General features: G+C 48.3%; 1 protein-coding gene across 1 annotated transcript; it reads left to right on the top strand.

The window, feature by feature from the left end:
• Positions 1 to 154: 154 nt before the first annotated feature.
• LOC140078105 (H-2 class II histocompatibility antigen, A-Q alpha chain-like) lies at positions 155 to 14617 on the top strand. The gene is made up of 5 exons (XM_072125961.1): positions 155 to 306; positions 7832 to 8077; positions 10053 to 10337; positions 11975 to 12125; positions 13657 to 14617. Exons 1-4 carry the CDS (start codon positions 228 to 230, stop codon positions 12115 to 12117), a joined length of 753 nt encoding a protein of 250 aa, XP_071982062.1. The 5' UTR covers positions 155 to 227; the 3' UTR covers positions 12118 to 12125; positions 13657 to 14617.
• Positions 14618 to 16763: the final 2146 nt, after the last annotated feature.

Raw genomic sequence — 16763 nt, 5'->3', positions numbered from 1 at the left:
TATAGGGACTTAGTGTCATTCTCTATTGTGACATTTCTCCTTTGTGTTATTGGATTATGTTTCTATATGAAGAAGAGCAAATGACCTGCTAGGAGCGAAGTCTGCCCGGATACTGTGAGGTCAGACGCCACGTGTAATCTTATTGGATGGAGGAAGTTTATTTTCTAGATGATTGTGTTATAATTAGTGAGAAGAGAATCTCAGAAGGTTCATCGTTACATTATACGATGGAGATGACTGGGAGAAGAGAGATGTATCTGGCTCTGGTCTGTATACTGTGCCTGAGAGTGTCCCAGACAGTGAGAGGTAAGTGGGGGGACGGAGGGCATAGTCTGTACATAGAAAGAGGGAAAACGTCACATGTAATATAAGAGTCATACAATGTTGCATTATCTTGACTCTATGGGCTTGATGAATCATAGTTTTTTTGCTTTGTTTTGTCGCAATTGTGGTGCGAATCCAGTTTTGTGACTTTTCATTGCTCCAAAAGTACTTGGGGCGATGTAAAGTCACCGCGACACAGACCCTGATTGCACCAAATTCATTCAACTTTCAAGGTTTCACAATAGGAATAAATTCATGAGTTGTGACTATATATGTAGGCGAAATTTTTGCCGCAAATTGGCTCCATTCCTTACCCGGTTCTATGTGCTGTGATTTTTGATGGTTTTTGTGACTCTTATGCTACCGTCATAAACTCCTCCCATAGGATAAGACGCTGCCAGCAGATTTATCAAGGGCAAAAAGCCACTTTAAAGGAAACCTACACCACGGATTTACCTATTAAGGTAGACCGGGTGGTAGGTGCCTCTTTTAAGGGCTAATCCTCACGTCCCCTGTATCTTTTTCTAACTTTTATTGCCCTAATATGCAAATTTTCCAAAGAGGCTACTGGGGCGTGGAGTAGCCAGAGCTGAGGCTACATGGTGCGCCTAATCCATGCTCCAGGAACCTCTTTGATCCTCCTACCAGATATCTTCGGCGCACAGCTACAAGGAACTGCGCGCACTCATCCGCGAAGCTGGCGTTTTGCAAATGCGCTGAACACAGGCCTGTGGCTGCACGGTCGCTACTCTGAAGCCAGAGGTACTGCACATGCGCTGAACTCCGGCCGAAGATGTGGATGGGTGGGGAATCAAAGAGGTTCCTGGAGCATGGATTAGGCGCACCATGTAGCCTCAGCTCTGGCTAAAACGGCTGCACGGGTGTATAACAAGTGTCTGTATAACAAGTGTCTGCGCTGCGATTGTGTCGCATGTGACCCCTTTGTGGCGAAGCTGTGCTGCCTCCATGCGACACAAATTAGGGTGCTTGCTGGCGGACGATCTGAATTATTCGAACTGAGCGCCGTATTTAAAGGAAACCTACCACGTTATATAGTAGGTGTAAGCTGCAAATACCGAGCACCAGCTCACCCGGAGCTTACTTTCGTTAGTGTCATAAACCGCTGGTGCGCCGAAGCTCCTTCAGATATAAAGATTTAAAACTGTTTAAACCGCGATACAGCGGTTTATGACACTAACGAAAGTAAGCTCCGGGTGAGCTGGTGCTCGGTATTTGCAGCTTACACCTACTATTTAACGTGGTAGATTTCCTTTAACTTGCAATTTGTGTCGCACGCCCTATCTTAAAGGTGCACCACAAAAAAGATGGTGAACTCTGTTGGACCTGAGCCGGGAAGCGAAGTATACTATGTGTACTATGTGCAGTGTGTACTATGTGCAGGGGGTGTACTATGTGCAGGGGGTGTACTATGTGCAGGGGGTGTACTATGTGCAGGGGGTGTACTATGTGCAGGGGGTGTACTATGTGCAGGGTGTGTACTATGTGCAGTGTGTACTATGTGCAGGGTGTGTACTATGTGCAGGGTGTGTGTACTATGTGCAGGGTGTGTGTACTATGTGCAGGGTGTGTGTACTATGTGCAGGGTGTGTGTACTATGTGCAGGGTGTGTACTATGTGCAGGGTGTACTATGTGCAGAGGGTGTACTATGTGCAGGGTGTGTACTATGTGCAGGGTGTACTATGTGCAGGGTCCTGTGTACTATGTGCAGGGGGTGTGTACTATGTGCAGTGTCCTGTGTACTATGTGCAGGGGGTGTACTATGTGCAGTGTGTACATTGTGCAGGGGGTGTACTATGTGCAGTGTGTACTATGTGCAGGGGGTGTACTATGTGCAGTGTCCTGTGTACTATGTGCAGGGGGTGTACTATGTGCAGTGTGTACTATGTGCAGGGGGTGTACTATGTGCAGTGTCCTGTGTACTATGTGCAGGGGGTGTACTATGTGCAGTGTGTACTATGTGCAGGGGGTGTACTATGTGCAGTGTGTACTATGTGCAGGGGGTGTACTATGTGCAGTGTGTACAATGTGTAGTGTGTACTATGTGTAGGGGGTGTACTATGTGCAGGGGGTGTACTATGTGCAGTGTGTACTATGTGCAGTGTGTGCTATGTGCAGGGTGTACTATGTGCAGGGTCCTGTGTACTATGTGCAGCGTGTACTATGTGCAGGGTGTGTACTATGTGCAGGGTGTACTATGTGCAGGGTGTTCACTATATACAGGTGGTGTACTATGTGCAGGGTGTGTACTATGTACAGTGTGTACTATGTGCAGTGTGTACTATGTGCAGGGTGTGTACTATGTGCAGGGTGTGTACTATGTGCAGTGTGTACTATGTGCAGGGTGTGTGTACTATGTGCAGAAGGTGTACTATGTGCAGTGTGTACTATGTGCAGGGTGTACTATGTGCAGGGTGTACTATGTGCAGTGTGTACTATGTGCAGTGTGTACTATGTGCAGGGTCCTGTGTACTATGTGCAGGGGGTGTGTACTATGTGCAGTGTCCTGTGTACTATGTGCAGGGGGTGTACTATGTGCAGTGTGTACTATGTGCAGGGGGTGTACTATGTGCAGTGTGTACTATGTGCAGGGGGTGTACTATGTGCAGTGTCCTGTGTACTATGTGCAGGGGGTGTACTATGTGCAGTGTGTACTATGTGCAGGGGGTGTACTATGTGCAGTGTCCTGTGTACTATGTGCAGGGGGTGTACTATGTGCAGTGTGTACTATGTGCAGGGGGTGTACTATGTGCAGTGTGTACTATGTGCAGGGGGTGTACTATGTGCAGTGTGTACAATGTGTAGTGTGTACTATGTGTAGGGGGTGTACTATGTGCAGGGGGTGTACTATGTGCAGTGTGTACTATGTGCAGTGTGTGCTATGTGCAGGGTGTACTATGTGCAGGGTCCTGTGTACTATGTGCAGCGTGTACTATGTGCAGGGTGTGTACTATGTGCAGGGTGTACTATGTGCAGGGTGTTCACTATATACAGGTGGTGTACTATGTGCAGGGTGTGTACTATGTACAGTGTGTACTATGTGCAGTGTGTACTATGTGCAGGGTGTGTACTATGTGCAGGGTGTGTACTATGTGCAGTGTGTACTATGTGCAGGGTGTGTGTACTATGTGCAGAAGGTGTACTATGTGCAGTGTGTACTATGTGCAGGGTGTACTATGTGCAGGGTGTACTATGTGCAGTGTGTACTATGTGCAGTGTGTACTATGTGCAGGGTCCTGTGTACTATGTGCAGGGGGTGTGTACTATGTGCAGTGTCCTGTGTACTATGTGCAGGGGGTGTACTATGTGCAATGTGTACTATGTGCAGGGGGTGTACTATGTGCAGGGTCCTGTGTACTATGTGCAGGGGGTGTGTACTATGTGCAGTGTCCTGTGTACTATGTGCAGGGGGTGTACTATGTGCAGTGTCCTGTGTACTATGTGCAGAGGGTGTACTATGTGCAGTGTCCTGTGTACTATGTGCAGGGGGTGTACTATGTGCAGTGTGTACTATGTGCAGGGGGTGTACTATGTGCAGTGTGTACAATGTGCAGTGTGTACTATGTGCAGGGTGTGTACTATGGGCAGTGTGTACTATGTGCAGTGTGTACTATGTGCAGGGGGTGTACTATGTGCAGGGGGTGTACTATGTGCAGGGGGTGTACTATGTGCAGGGGGTGTACTATGTGCAGTGTGTACTATGTGCAGGGTGTGTACTATGTGCAGGGTGTGTACTATGTGCAGGGTGTGTACTATGTGCAGGGTGTGTGTACTATGTGCAGGGTGTGTGTACTATGTGCAGGGTGTGTGTACTATGTGCAGGGTGTACTATGTGCAGGGTGTACTATGTGCAGGGTGTACTATGTGCAGGGTGTGTACTATGTGCAGGGTGTACTATGTGCAGGGTCCTGTGTACTATGTGCAGGGTCCTGTGTACTATGTGCAGGGTCCTGTGTACTATGTGCAGGGGGTGTACTATGTGCAGTGTGTACTATGTGCAGGGGGTGTACTATGTGCAGTGTGTACTATGTGCAGGGGGTGTACTATGTACAGTGTCCTGTGTACTATGTGCAGAGGGTGTACTATGTGCAGTGTCCTGTGTACTATGTGCAGGGGGTGTACTATGTGCAGTGTGTACAATGTGCAGTGTGTACAATGTGCAGTGTGTACTATGTGCAGGGTGTGTACTATGGGCAGTGTGTACTATGTGCAGGGCGTGTACTATGTGCAGTGTGTACTATGTGCAGGGGGTGTACTATGTGCAGTGTGTACAATGTGTAGTGTGTACTATGTGTAGGGGGTGTACTATGTGCAGGGGGTGTACTATGTGCAGTGTGTACTATGTGCAGTGTGTGCTATGTGCAGGGTGTACTATGTGCAGGGTCCTGTGTACTATGTGCAGCGTGTACTATGTGCAGGGTGTTCACTATATACAGGGGGTGTACTATGTGCAGGGTGTGTACTATGTGCAGTGTGTACTATGTGCAGGGGGTGTACTATGTGCAGGGTGTACTCTATGCAGTGGGTACTCTATGCAGGGGGTGTACTATGTGCAGGGCCCTGTGTACTATGTGCAGGGTGTGTACTATGTGCAGGGCCCTGTGTACTATGTGCAGGGTGTACTCTATGCAGTGTGTACTATGTGCAGTGTGTGTACTATTTGCAGTGTGTGTACTATTTGCAGTGTGTGTACTATGTGCAGTGGGTGTACTATGTGCAGTGTGTACTATGTGCTGGGTGTGTACTACGTGCAGGGGGTGTGTACTATGTGCAGTGTGTACTATGAGCAGGGTCCTGTGTACTATGTGCAGGGTGTGCTATGTGCAGGGTGTACTATGTGCAGGGTCCTGTGTACTATATGTAGTGTGTACTATGTGCAGTGTGTACTATGTGCAGGGGGTGTACTATGTGCAGGGGGTGTACTATGTGCAGGGGATGTACTATGTGCAGTGTGTACTATGTGCAGGGTGTACTATGTGCAGGGGGTGTACTATGTGCAGCGTGTACTATGTGCAGCGTGTACTATGTGCAGCGTGTACTATGTGCAGGGTGTGTACTCTATGTAGGGGGTGTACTATGTGCAGGGCCCTGTGTACTATGTGCAGGGTGTGTACTATGTGCAGTGTCCTGTGTACTATGTGCGGGGTGTACTATGTGCAGGGGGTGTACTATGTGCAGGGGGTGTACTATGTGCAGTGTCCTGTGTACTATGTGCGGGGTGTACTATGTGCAGGGGGTGTACTATGTGCAGTGTGTACTATGTGCTGTGTGTGTACTATGTGCAGGGGGTGTACTATGTGCAGTGTCCTGTGTACTATGTGCAGTGTCCTGTGTACTATGTGCAGGGGGTGTACTATGTGCAGGGGGTGTACTATGTGCAGGGGGTGTACTATGTGCAGGGGGTGTACTATGTGCAGGGGGTGTACTATGTGCAGGGTGTGTACTATGTGCAGGGGGTCTAGTATGTGCAGGAGTTGTACTATGTGCAGGGTCCTGTGTACTATGTGCAGGGTCCTGTGTACTATGTGCAGGGTGTGTACTATGTGCAGTGTGTACTATGTGCAGTGTGTGTACTATGTGCAGTGTGTGTACTATGTGCAGGGGGTGATGCCCTAGACTCTCATGTCCAACCTATGGCTGATGCCCCAGACTCCCCTGTCCAGACGATGGCTGATGCCCCAGACTCCCTTGTCCAGACGATGGCTGATGCCCCAGACTCCCCTGTCCAGACGATGGCTGATGCCCCAGACTCCCCTGTCCAGACGATGGCTGATGCCCCAGACTCCCCTGTCCAGACGATGGCTGATGCCCCAGACTCCCCTGTCCAGACGATGGCTGATGCCCCAGACTCCCCTGTCCAGACGATGGCTGATGCCCCAGACTCCCCTGTCCAGACGATGGTTGATGCCCCAGACTCCCCTGTCCAGACGATGGCTGATGCCCCAGACTCCCCTGTCCAGACGATGGCTGATGCCCCAGACTCCCCTGTCCAGACGATGGCTGATGCCCCAGACTCCCCTGTCCAGACGATGGCTGATGCCCCAGACTCCCATGTCCAGACGATGGCTGTCACCGACCGCAAAATCAAGCACTCACATGCACCGGGGATATGTTGGTGAACTCCAGCGTACCTCGGCGGACTTCAGCACAGCAGCGACACCTGGTGGACATCGGGCGCACAACCTTAGTGAATCGCCGGAAGACCCGAATCCTCGTCGGAGATCGCAACAGGACCGGGTAAGTAAATGACCCCCATTATTTGTTGACTTTCTCCTGAAGGAGGAGATCATGGCTAAAGCTTGTAATAGGCCTCATATTGATTTTCAAGGTGCCCAAGTACAACGTTTCCAGGATCCCTCATAGGACACCTAATAATGCCGGAGAACACTTTGCCCCCTGCAGGAGGTCTTACGGAAAGCTGACGTGCCTTACAGATGGGAATCTCCCCTTTAGCCTGACGGCCTGCAAAGAGGGCAGAACAGAGACATTGCGCTCCCCGGTGGATTTGAATGTCTTCTGCAACTCTCTAGACCTGCCAATCCCAGTCATCCCAGAGCGGAGCTTACACTCATCAGATCCACCTTTCTCACCGACCTGGCAATGCAATGCTCCTAGGAAGCAGCGACGGAAGTCCCCAGAGCCGTCCATATCCTCTCCGCCTTGTGCTCACCTGCGCACCATGCTGAAAGGACCAAGAAGCTAAGAGACTGTGAGCTGCAGGGTTCATTCAGGCCCCGGTGGTGTTGACCACTTTCAGGATGGTAGCTACCTGCTATCCCTAGTATCCTTAGTTCTGTAGTGAGTTGAAGGTTAGATGTCTGGCACGCTGCCCACAATTGGGTTTGTTTGCCTCCTGTTGTGTTGGTTCCGGATTCCGGAACGACATGAGGCATAACCCGTCCCTTAGACTCAGTGCGGGACATTTATTGTTGAATGTTTACATTGTTAATGTCACTGTATCTGTGCACATTTCTCATATGATGTCATCTGAATGTGGCAAACAACCTGTCACTTTCTGCAATATTCCCCGTTTGTGTTTGAGGTCTGCACTTGACCTGCCCACACACTATGAGAGATGGTGAGAATTATTACCCTAAATGTCAAGCGGTTGAACTCAAATTATAAATGTCAATTGTTGCTGCAGGAGTTAAACTTAAGCCGGACATAGCGTTCCTGCAAGAAACGTTCCTGCGAGGCGATTTTGATAGCCTGCTCTTACCCCTTCCAGGTATTGGACTCTTATACGGACCCGTAGGGTAGATTCCTCATTCTAAGGGGGCCCTTGGGGGGGGGGGGGGGACGTGTATTCTCCAAATTCTGGGCAACTGGGTTTTCTCTCGAGGGTCCTATCACGTCTAGCTCAACATATGTATTTTGGTCAATAATAATAATAGTTTTGGATGGTCTTTTGAAACATACATGTAAGGAATAACTATGTCTGTGCACCGTGTATGTGACACTCATCATGTAACTGTTTTTCTTCTTCAGTGAAGAATGTGCTGATTCAGTCCGAATTTTATCAGAACAAACTCCCGAGTGCAGAGTACGCCTTCCAGTTTGATGATGACGAGATATATAATGTGAATTATGACAGTAAAGAGGCGAGATGGAGACTGGCACAGTTTGGAGACCGGGCTATTGCTAACACTGCTGGTGCTATACAAAATAAAGCAGTGATGACCCAGAATTTTCAAATATGGACGAAGAGAGCAAACTTCACAGCATCAAAACCAGGTACCGATTATCAACTGAAGCCTTGTCATGCCCCAGGACTTCTATTCATTGACATGTATATGTGTTATACTGCTTTGCCTTTTGACCCTCCTGTCTTCCTGTCCTCTAGCTGCGGTATTGTAACTCTCCCCTCTCCCACGTGTTAGCCGCCTGTTTCATGTCAGGATAGAGCACGTTTCTGTATGTTCCTGCTACCCTGGTATATAATATCCTTTTCACACCGTTGTAACCAGCATTTCTTCAAGATTTCTGCACCAAATAAAGCTGGAATCTTCCTACATGCCTCTACAATGGAGTTGACGCTATCTGACAATAAATGTCTTGGTGTGAGTACTGGTTGAAGCAAAGATATAAGACTATCTATAAACACCTGCTTACAGCCAGGTTATTGAGTCAGAATAAGCCGTTCATGTATGGGAAAGTAGCATTTTAGTCTACCTGTGCCCAGGGGAAAGGCAGTGATCATCCTTTGCATCCTAAAGGTTGAATTCCACAATTTTAATCTGCAATTATTGACACGTTGCGATTATAAACCTGTAGTTTTCTATGCAGCATGTGGACGGGATTCATACAATGCTGCTAATGGAAATGGCTCTAGGTTGGCCATTTTTAATTCCACCATGGGGAAAAAAAGGGGGGGGGGGGGTTCCTATTTAACTATCTCATGCTCAGCACTACTACCGTTCAGAAGATACATGGATACACTGTATAAGTGATCAAATACATATCTGTCAATTGTAAGAGTTCTTCTGTAATTACAATATAACTAATAATGTCCCAATACAAGGGTCAATAAATACTATTAGAGTAGCATACCAGATTACCAGCATACTATTACTAAGTAAAAGCCACTAAACTAAGAATATTATTACCACCATATAGTGGCCACATACTACGGTGCTGGTGTAGAGTACAAAGATTCCCAGCACTCAAGGAAAATCATTTAAGGTTCTCAAACAGAGATTTTATTAAATAATGGCAACACATAACGGCTCAGTTCTGAGCCTTCATCAGGTAGGACGCCTGATGAAGGCTCAGTTCCTGTGCTGAAACGTTGTTCTATTATCTTATAAAATCTCTGTTTGAGAACCTTACATGACCTCTCGAGATTTACCCTGAGCGCCGGGAATCTCCACACACTCTCCACTGGGGCCACCAGCACATTGGGGACAAACGCAGTGCCCTGTGTAGTGTGCAGGGGGTACCAAATTTAGAATTTCTTGCCCACGTCCTTCATGAATCTGGCGCCCTCTGCACTGCTCCTACAGAGGTCAACTTTTTTGGAGTGCACCTTATAAATCTGCACGGTCCAACTGAGCCCTGGAAAGCCCCCTATTCTGTGTCGCATAATGCCTAGTGGAGCTGGAGGGTCGTGGGGGGGTTGCTGGGTGGTAGCCACGGGATACTCCTGCCCCATGCCTGCATAATAGCTATAGCCTTAGGGTGATGGCACACGCGGCATTTTGAACCCATTTTTGGCCCGTTTTTAAGCAGTCCGCATGCGTTTTTGACCAGTTTGAATTAAGATAATTGGTCAAACCTATCAATAACGCAAGCGGTTTTTAACTGACTGCTTAAAAACAACCCAAAAACGTGTTCAAAACGCTATCTGAGCCTATTCAGATGCAGGTTATAACGCAATTCTGCGCCAGCCCAGTGGACCCGGCCAACAGATGCGTAACAAGCCAGAACCTTCTGATATATCTGTGGTGGTGGAGGGGTTTATATCACATGCTGATGCACAATACTCGAGGCTGTTATCAGTTTCCCCCTCTAAGTGAATACACAACAAGTTTATCTTGCGATTTACAAGTAACATTGAGGGGCATTTATTATTGATGCACAGAAGAAAGAAAAATGCTCCATTCAGTGTAAAAATGAATATTGAGGGTTAATCTTTTGGTAATTTCATTAACATTAAACATTTTTGTTATGTGAACGTGAATGAAGGACGATTATCCTGCTTTTCTTCCAGTCACTCCCATGATATACGTTTTCTCAGAGGAGCCGGTGGTTCTGAATGAGCCCAATGTACTGATATGTTATGTCAAGGAGATCTTCCCTCCCGTTATCAGCATGTCCTGGATGAAGAATAATCAGCCTGTGACCAAAGGAGTATCAGAGACGGACTATTATGTTTCATCGGATTTGTCTTATTACAAATTCATCTACCTGACTATGATCCCAGCGGAGGGAGATTTTTACACCTGCTCTGTGGAGCACGCCGGACTCTCCACTAACCCCACCAACAAGATCTGGAGTGAGTAACTATTATGGTCTAGACACAAAACCTGTAACAGCACTCCAATAGTAGGTTCCTACCCCTGTAGACCATCCATGCTCCAGGCTCCATGCTCTAGGCTCCATGCTCCAGGCTCCATGCCCCAGGCTCCATGCCCCAGGCTCCATGCTCCAGGCTCCATGCCCCAGGCTCCATGCCCCAGGCTCCATGCTCCAGGCTCCATGCTCTAGGCTCCATGCTCTAGGCTCCATGCCCCAGGCTCCATGCTCCAGGCTCCATGCCCCAGGCTCCATGCTCCAGGCTCCATGCTCTAGGCTCCATGCTCTAGGCTCCATGCCCCAGGCTCCATGCCCCAGGCCCCATGCCCCAGGCTCCATGCCCCAGGCTCCATGCCCCAGGCCCCATGCTTCAGGCCCCATGCTCCAGGCCCCATGCTCCAGGCCCCATGCCCCAGGCTCCATGCTCCAGGCCCCATGCTCCAGGCCCCAGGCCCCATGCTCCAGGCCCCATGCTCCAGGCCCCATGCCCCAGGCCCCATGCTCCAGGCTCCATGCCCTAGGCTCCATGCTCTAGGCTCCATGCCCCAGGCTCCAGGCCCCATGCTCCATGCCCCATGCTTCAGGCCCCATGCTCCAGGCTCCATGCCCCAGGCCCCATGCTCCAGGCTCCATGCCCTAGGCTCCATGCTCTAGGCTCCATGCCCCAGGCTCCAGGCCCCATGCTCCATGCCCCATGCGCCATGCCCCAGGCTCCATGCCCCAGGCCCCATGCTTCAGGCCCCAGGCTCCATGCTCCAGGCTCCATGCTTCAGGCCCCATGCCCCAGGCTTCATGCTCCAGGCCCCAGGCCCCATGCTCCAGGCTCCAGGCTCCATGCCTCAGGCCCCATGCCTCAGGCCCCATGCCTCAGGCCCCATGCTCCAGGCCCCATGCTCCAGGCCCCATGCTCCAGACTCCATGCTCCAGGCTCCATGCTCCAGGCTCCATGCACACCTGAAATGATTTATACGGAGATTTATTTTATTGTTTATGCAACAAAATAAAGTTTTTGTGCAACATTTTGGCAATTTTTTGCCTTTGTCCAGCACAAACGCCGCTACACAAGGAGGAAAGGAGATAGTGGATTCAGTGCTCTGTGATGTGCACGCCTGTGCTAGTTGAATCGCGCTACTCCCCCCTCCCCTTCCATTTAAAGCTAAGATAGGACGTGCTCACCGCACCATGACCAGACGACATAGACCTCCATCCTGGCCATGATTTGGTGCGGCCAGTTCACGGCCGTGTGCATGTAGCCTTAGCAAAAATTGCCACTTTGTACATTGTCTAATTGATGTTTGTACACATAAGGGTAATGCCACACGTGGCGTTTTGAACCTGTTTTTTGGCCGGTTTTAAGCAGTCCGTTAAAAAAACCCATGCGTTTTGACAGGTTTTACCAATTATCTTAATTAAAAATGGTCAAAAACGCATTTGTTTTTTAACAGACTGCTTAAAAACGGACCAAAAACAGGTTCAAAACGCCACGTGTGGCATTACCCTTAGGCAAAGCTTATGTTCGTGCATCCCTATAGCAGATATTGGTTGGGCCCAAGTCGAAATGTCTATAATGTTGGAGATTTTTTACCAAAAGTCTTATATTTTCATGTTCTTTTACAGGCCCTGATATTCCCGTCCACATGTCAGAGACCTCTGAAAATATAGTGTGTGGCCTGGGGCTCGCAATTGGAATAATTGGAATCATTGCGGGCATTTTTCTGATCTTCAAAGGAATTCGAAATAATCGAAATACAGGACACTGAACTAACAGGTATCCACATACCACCCTCTGATGTATGAAAACGCTGTGCAAGCTGCAGGGAGCATGTTATAGAGCAGGAGGAGCTGAGCAGATTGTACATAGTGTCCTATCTGCAGGCAGCATGTTATAGAGCAGGAGGAGCTGAGCAGACTGTACATAGTGTCCTATCTGCAGGCAGCATGTTATAGAGCAGGAGGGGCTGAGCAGATTGTACATAGTGTCCTATCTGCAGGCAGCATGTTATAGAGCAGGAGGAGCTGAGCAGATTGTACATAGTGTCCTATCTGCAGGCATGTTATAGAGCAGGAGGAGCTGAGCACATTGTACATAGTGTCCTATCTGCAGGCAGCATGTTATAGAGCAGGAGGAGCAGAGCAGATTGTACATAGTGTCCTATCTGCAGGGAGCATGTTATAGAGCAGGAGGAGCTGAGCAGATTGTACACAGTGTCCTATCTGCAGGCAGCATGTTATAGAGCAGGAGGAGCTGAGCACATTGTACATAGTGTCCTATCTGCAGGCAGCATGTTATACAGCAGGAGGAGCTGAGCAGATTGTACATAGTGTCCTATCTGCAGGCAGCATGTTATAGAGCGGGAGGAGCTGAGCAGATTGTACATAGTGTCCTATCTGCAGGCAGCATGCTATAGAGCAGGAGGAGCTGAGCAGATTGTATATAGTGTCCTATCTGCAGGCAGAATGTTATAGAGCAGGAGGAGCTGAGCAGATTGTACATAGTGTCCTATCTGCAGGCAGCTTGTTATAGAGCAGGAGGAGCTGAGCAGATTGTAGATAGTGTCCTATCTGCAGGCAGCATGTTATAGAGCAGTAGGAGCAGAGCAGATTGTAGATAGTGTCCTATCTGCAGGCAGCATGTTATAGAGCAGGAGGAGCAGAGCAGATTGTAGATAGTGTCCTATCTGCAGGCAGCATGTTATAGAGCAGGAGGAGCAGAGCAGATTGTAGATGGTGTCCTATCTGCAGGCAGCATGTTATAGAGCAGTAGGAGCAGAGCAGATTGTAGATAGTGTCCTATCTATAATATGGCACTTACATTAACATGAGGTTGGTGAGGGAGCCGGCTGTAGCATGGAAGCATCAATTAATAACCTGGTATACAATGCATATTATATCAGTGAAGAAGGAGCATAATTAGCGCTGAAATATGTATCTGCCAGCACACAGGGCAGTTTTTGACTGCAAATCCAGGAGTCATTGTACTATTGCCTTTCACACATGTCTCCGGCTTCCCGAATTCCTCCTTATTAGTGCCTGTCACAGTTTATCAAAATTAGTGTCAGAAACAGAGCAGCCACAGCTAGAGAAGCCACGTACAGCAGCCACCAACCTAGCATGAGCGCTGCCACCCGAAGCTGTCCCTGTGGTCACTAGTTGTGGAGGTGCCATCACTATCAGTGGTGCTACCCAAGAGGAGGCGTAGTATGAGGAATTAAGGATATTGGTTTCGGTATTTGGGAGGAGTTGTTGTGTCCCTGTGCAGCATTATGGAGGTGCAGTGACATGTAATATTCTTCTTCCAGATCTTCTGCCACCAATGATTCCTGAGCAGCTTCTATCCCGTCTCATGCACAGATTGAAGATGCAGCGGTCACTATGGGACCCCGGGCTCCACATTTACCTGTTGTTTGTCTCATTGCTTCCTGCACCTGTGGGTGCACACGGCCTCAATAATGTCCTATCACATATCTATCGCAGTGTATACAGGAGATCTTACTACATCCTCTCACTATGATCAGTATTTCCCACAATCTACTGTCACTGTAACAGCTTTGTAGAATACAGGCAGTCCCCTACTTAAGGACACCTGACTTACAGACGACCCCCTAGTTACAGACAGACCCCTCTGCCCCCTGTGACCTCTGGTGACCCCTCTGCCCCCTGTGACCTCTGGTGACCTCTCTGGATGTTACTATAGTCCCAGGCTGCAGTGATGAGCTGTAATATGTCTGTAATGAAGATTTATGGATAATCTTTGGTCCAATAACAGAAAAACATTTTGAAACTCCAATTGTCACCGGGAGCAAAAAAATATTTTTTTCATAGAACTACAATTATAAAATATACAGTTTCGACTTACATACAAATTCAACTTAAGAACAAACCTATGGACCCTATCTTGTACGTAACTTGGGGACTGTCTGTACTAGGATGTCTCCGGCTATAGTAGAACATTTACCATCAGCGAGTGTAATCCCTATGATATTCATATTTCCCAATGTTCATGGAAGGTGACGACTGTCCTGCATTTTCAGAAACAATCCCAGTAAATTCAGTTTATCCCGGCTCCAGGTGCGACCTCTGCACAAACCCTAATCTAAAGTGGGAATTCCTGTCTGATTTGGAAGGGGAGGTTCAGTTCTGGGAGGACTTAAGGGGGGAACCTGTCATAGTGATTTGAGCCATGAGGCCATGTGGATGGTTTAGTGTCCCAAATTGCTCTGTATGGATTATTTAATATAAAAAATTAAACTTTATACTGACTCCCTTCCTCGTTCCATTCAGCGCCCTGTGCGTTGCGGCATGTGAAGCCGGAGTAGCACACCCCAGCTCCACTGTGCAAGCGCCACTGTCACATTACCAGAGGAAGTGCAAGCGCCGCATCTTCAGATGTGAGTCACATAAAATAAGTATAAATGTTTTATTTTTTTTTTATTTAGTCCAAGTACTGCCCTCATACAGGTGGGGACCCTAATCCACAAAGACCTATAGTTTGTTTAGGGTCTTACATTGACCTGAAAGGTTCTATTTGAATGCATCAATTTACCAATTAAAATGTATTGGGGCTCATTTACTAAGGGTCCGCGGACCGCATTTTCTTCGGGTTTTCCGGCAATTTCCGTGTTGCGCCGCATTTAACAGGGGGTTTTGGCGCACGCGATCGGATTTTGGCACAATCACGCCGACTTTCATGCGATGGCCGTCAGTCATCCCGACAGATTCGGACTACGCACGGGACTTAAAATTCAAATTGTGTCACAAAACTCGCACTTACAGGCACCGGGAAGAAGAAGGTGAACTCCGGCGGACAGAAGCGTCAGATGCAGGGAGTCCGGCACACGAGCTACGTGAATCATCTTCGTCGGACCGTCCGGATCGGGGATCGCGACAGGGTAAGTAAATGTGCCCCATTGTGCCTGATAATATTCCGGGAACCACACAGGGAATATTAAGGTTTGGAAATGTCTAGACCACCCCCTGCTTCCTGGTGTGTGAACCAGAGATCTGACTTTAAAATATGAGTTTCATTTGTTTTTCGTTTTAATATAGAGGAAGGAATCCGCCTCTGTATTACATTTGGGTAAAGTTGTCCTGAAGGTCATTGCCTTAAAGTAACATTACAGAATCGCTTTTGTCTGTCATTCTGTTCTTATTCCCTAATATGTAGAATTCAGCCAACAATAAGTTATAATTACACTTGGAGTGCGATGTGCGGCAGCGATGGAAATATCATCAATGTATGAAACCCTCTCGTTCCGTCATGTGTTGTCTGATGCTGGTTCCTAGATTGGGCTCGGGGCTTTCTGCATGTAGAAAATGCAAGGACTGTTCACACTGACATCTAGAGAGAAGGAAAATTACACTTCCCCCTCCCCCAGCAGGTAGTGAGGTATGTAGCTGCACGGGTGATGCTTTGTTGAGGTATTATGGGATTGATAGTAGAGCACAAGAGTATAATAAATATTCAGATGGTGTTTTATCAGAGTAGACAGAAGGTTCCACTGCAAGGAAATTATACAGACCGCAAAACAATAGTTATTGAGCCACAAATTCATAATAAAATATATATAGATGTAAGACAAGAACGACTGCTCTGTAAGGTGTCAGGACATCCCTCGCCATGTCCCTCCTCATGTCCCATGTCCCTCCCCGTGTCCCTCCCCTTGTCCCTCCCTGTGTCCCTCCCATGTCCCTCGCCATGTCCCTCCCATATCCCTCCCCATGTCCCATCCCGTGTCCCTCCCCTTGTCCCTCCCTGTGTCCCTCCCATGTCCCTCGCCATGTCCCTCCCATATCCCTCCCCATGTCCCATCCCGTGTCCCTCCCCGTGTCCCTCCCCATGTCCCTCCCATATCCCTCCCCGTGTACCATCCCGTGTCCCTCCCCGTGTCCCTCCCCTTGTCCCTCCCCGTGTCCCTCCCCTTGTCCCTCCCCTTGTCCCTCCCCGTGTCCCTCCCATGTCCCTCCCCATGTCCCTCCCATATCCCTCCCCATGTCCCATGTCCCTCCCCTTGTCCCTCCTCCTGCTTATATGTTTTCTATATACATTTATTATACGCTATGAATCTCTGTAAAATAAATCTCATTTGTTCAGATTATTGTCTCTTGTTCTGTTTATGCCGAGTCTTCTATACGGGACACAAAGTGATCAATGACCATAATAAACTTATTGCATTAGGCTAACACTTAGCTCTAGAGAGAGCTGCATTATCTCCCTTGGTATTACAGATTCACAATAATTTATAGCAGAAAATGGCATAAATCAAACCGCTCAGATCATGTGGATACAAACACCATTTGTTTGGAATGGGTCACTTATAGTGTAATCCTTCCAGGACCTTCATCTCCTTGTGATACAAAGTCCATCACTTCAGGCAGTGGTCAGATCCAGGAACATGCAGAATATTAA

This window comes from Engystomops pustulosus, chromosome 9 (genome assembly GCF_040894005.1).
Source record: "Engystomops pustulosus chromosome 9, aEngPut4.maternal, whole genome shotgun sequence".
Classification (NCBI taxonomy): Eukaryota; Metazoa; Chordata; class Amphibia; order Anura; family Leptodactylidae; genus Engystomops; species Engystomops pustulosus.
Note: the sequence above shows the minus strand (reverse complement) of the source record. Positions and strands in the feature narration are given on the sequence as shown.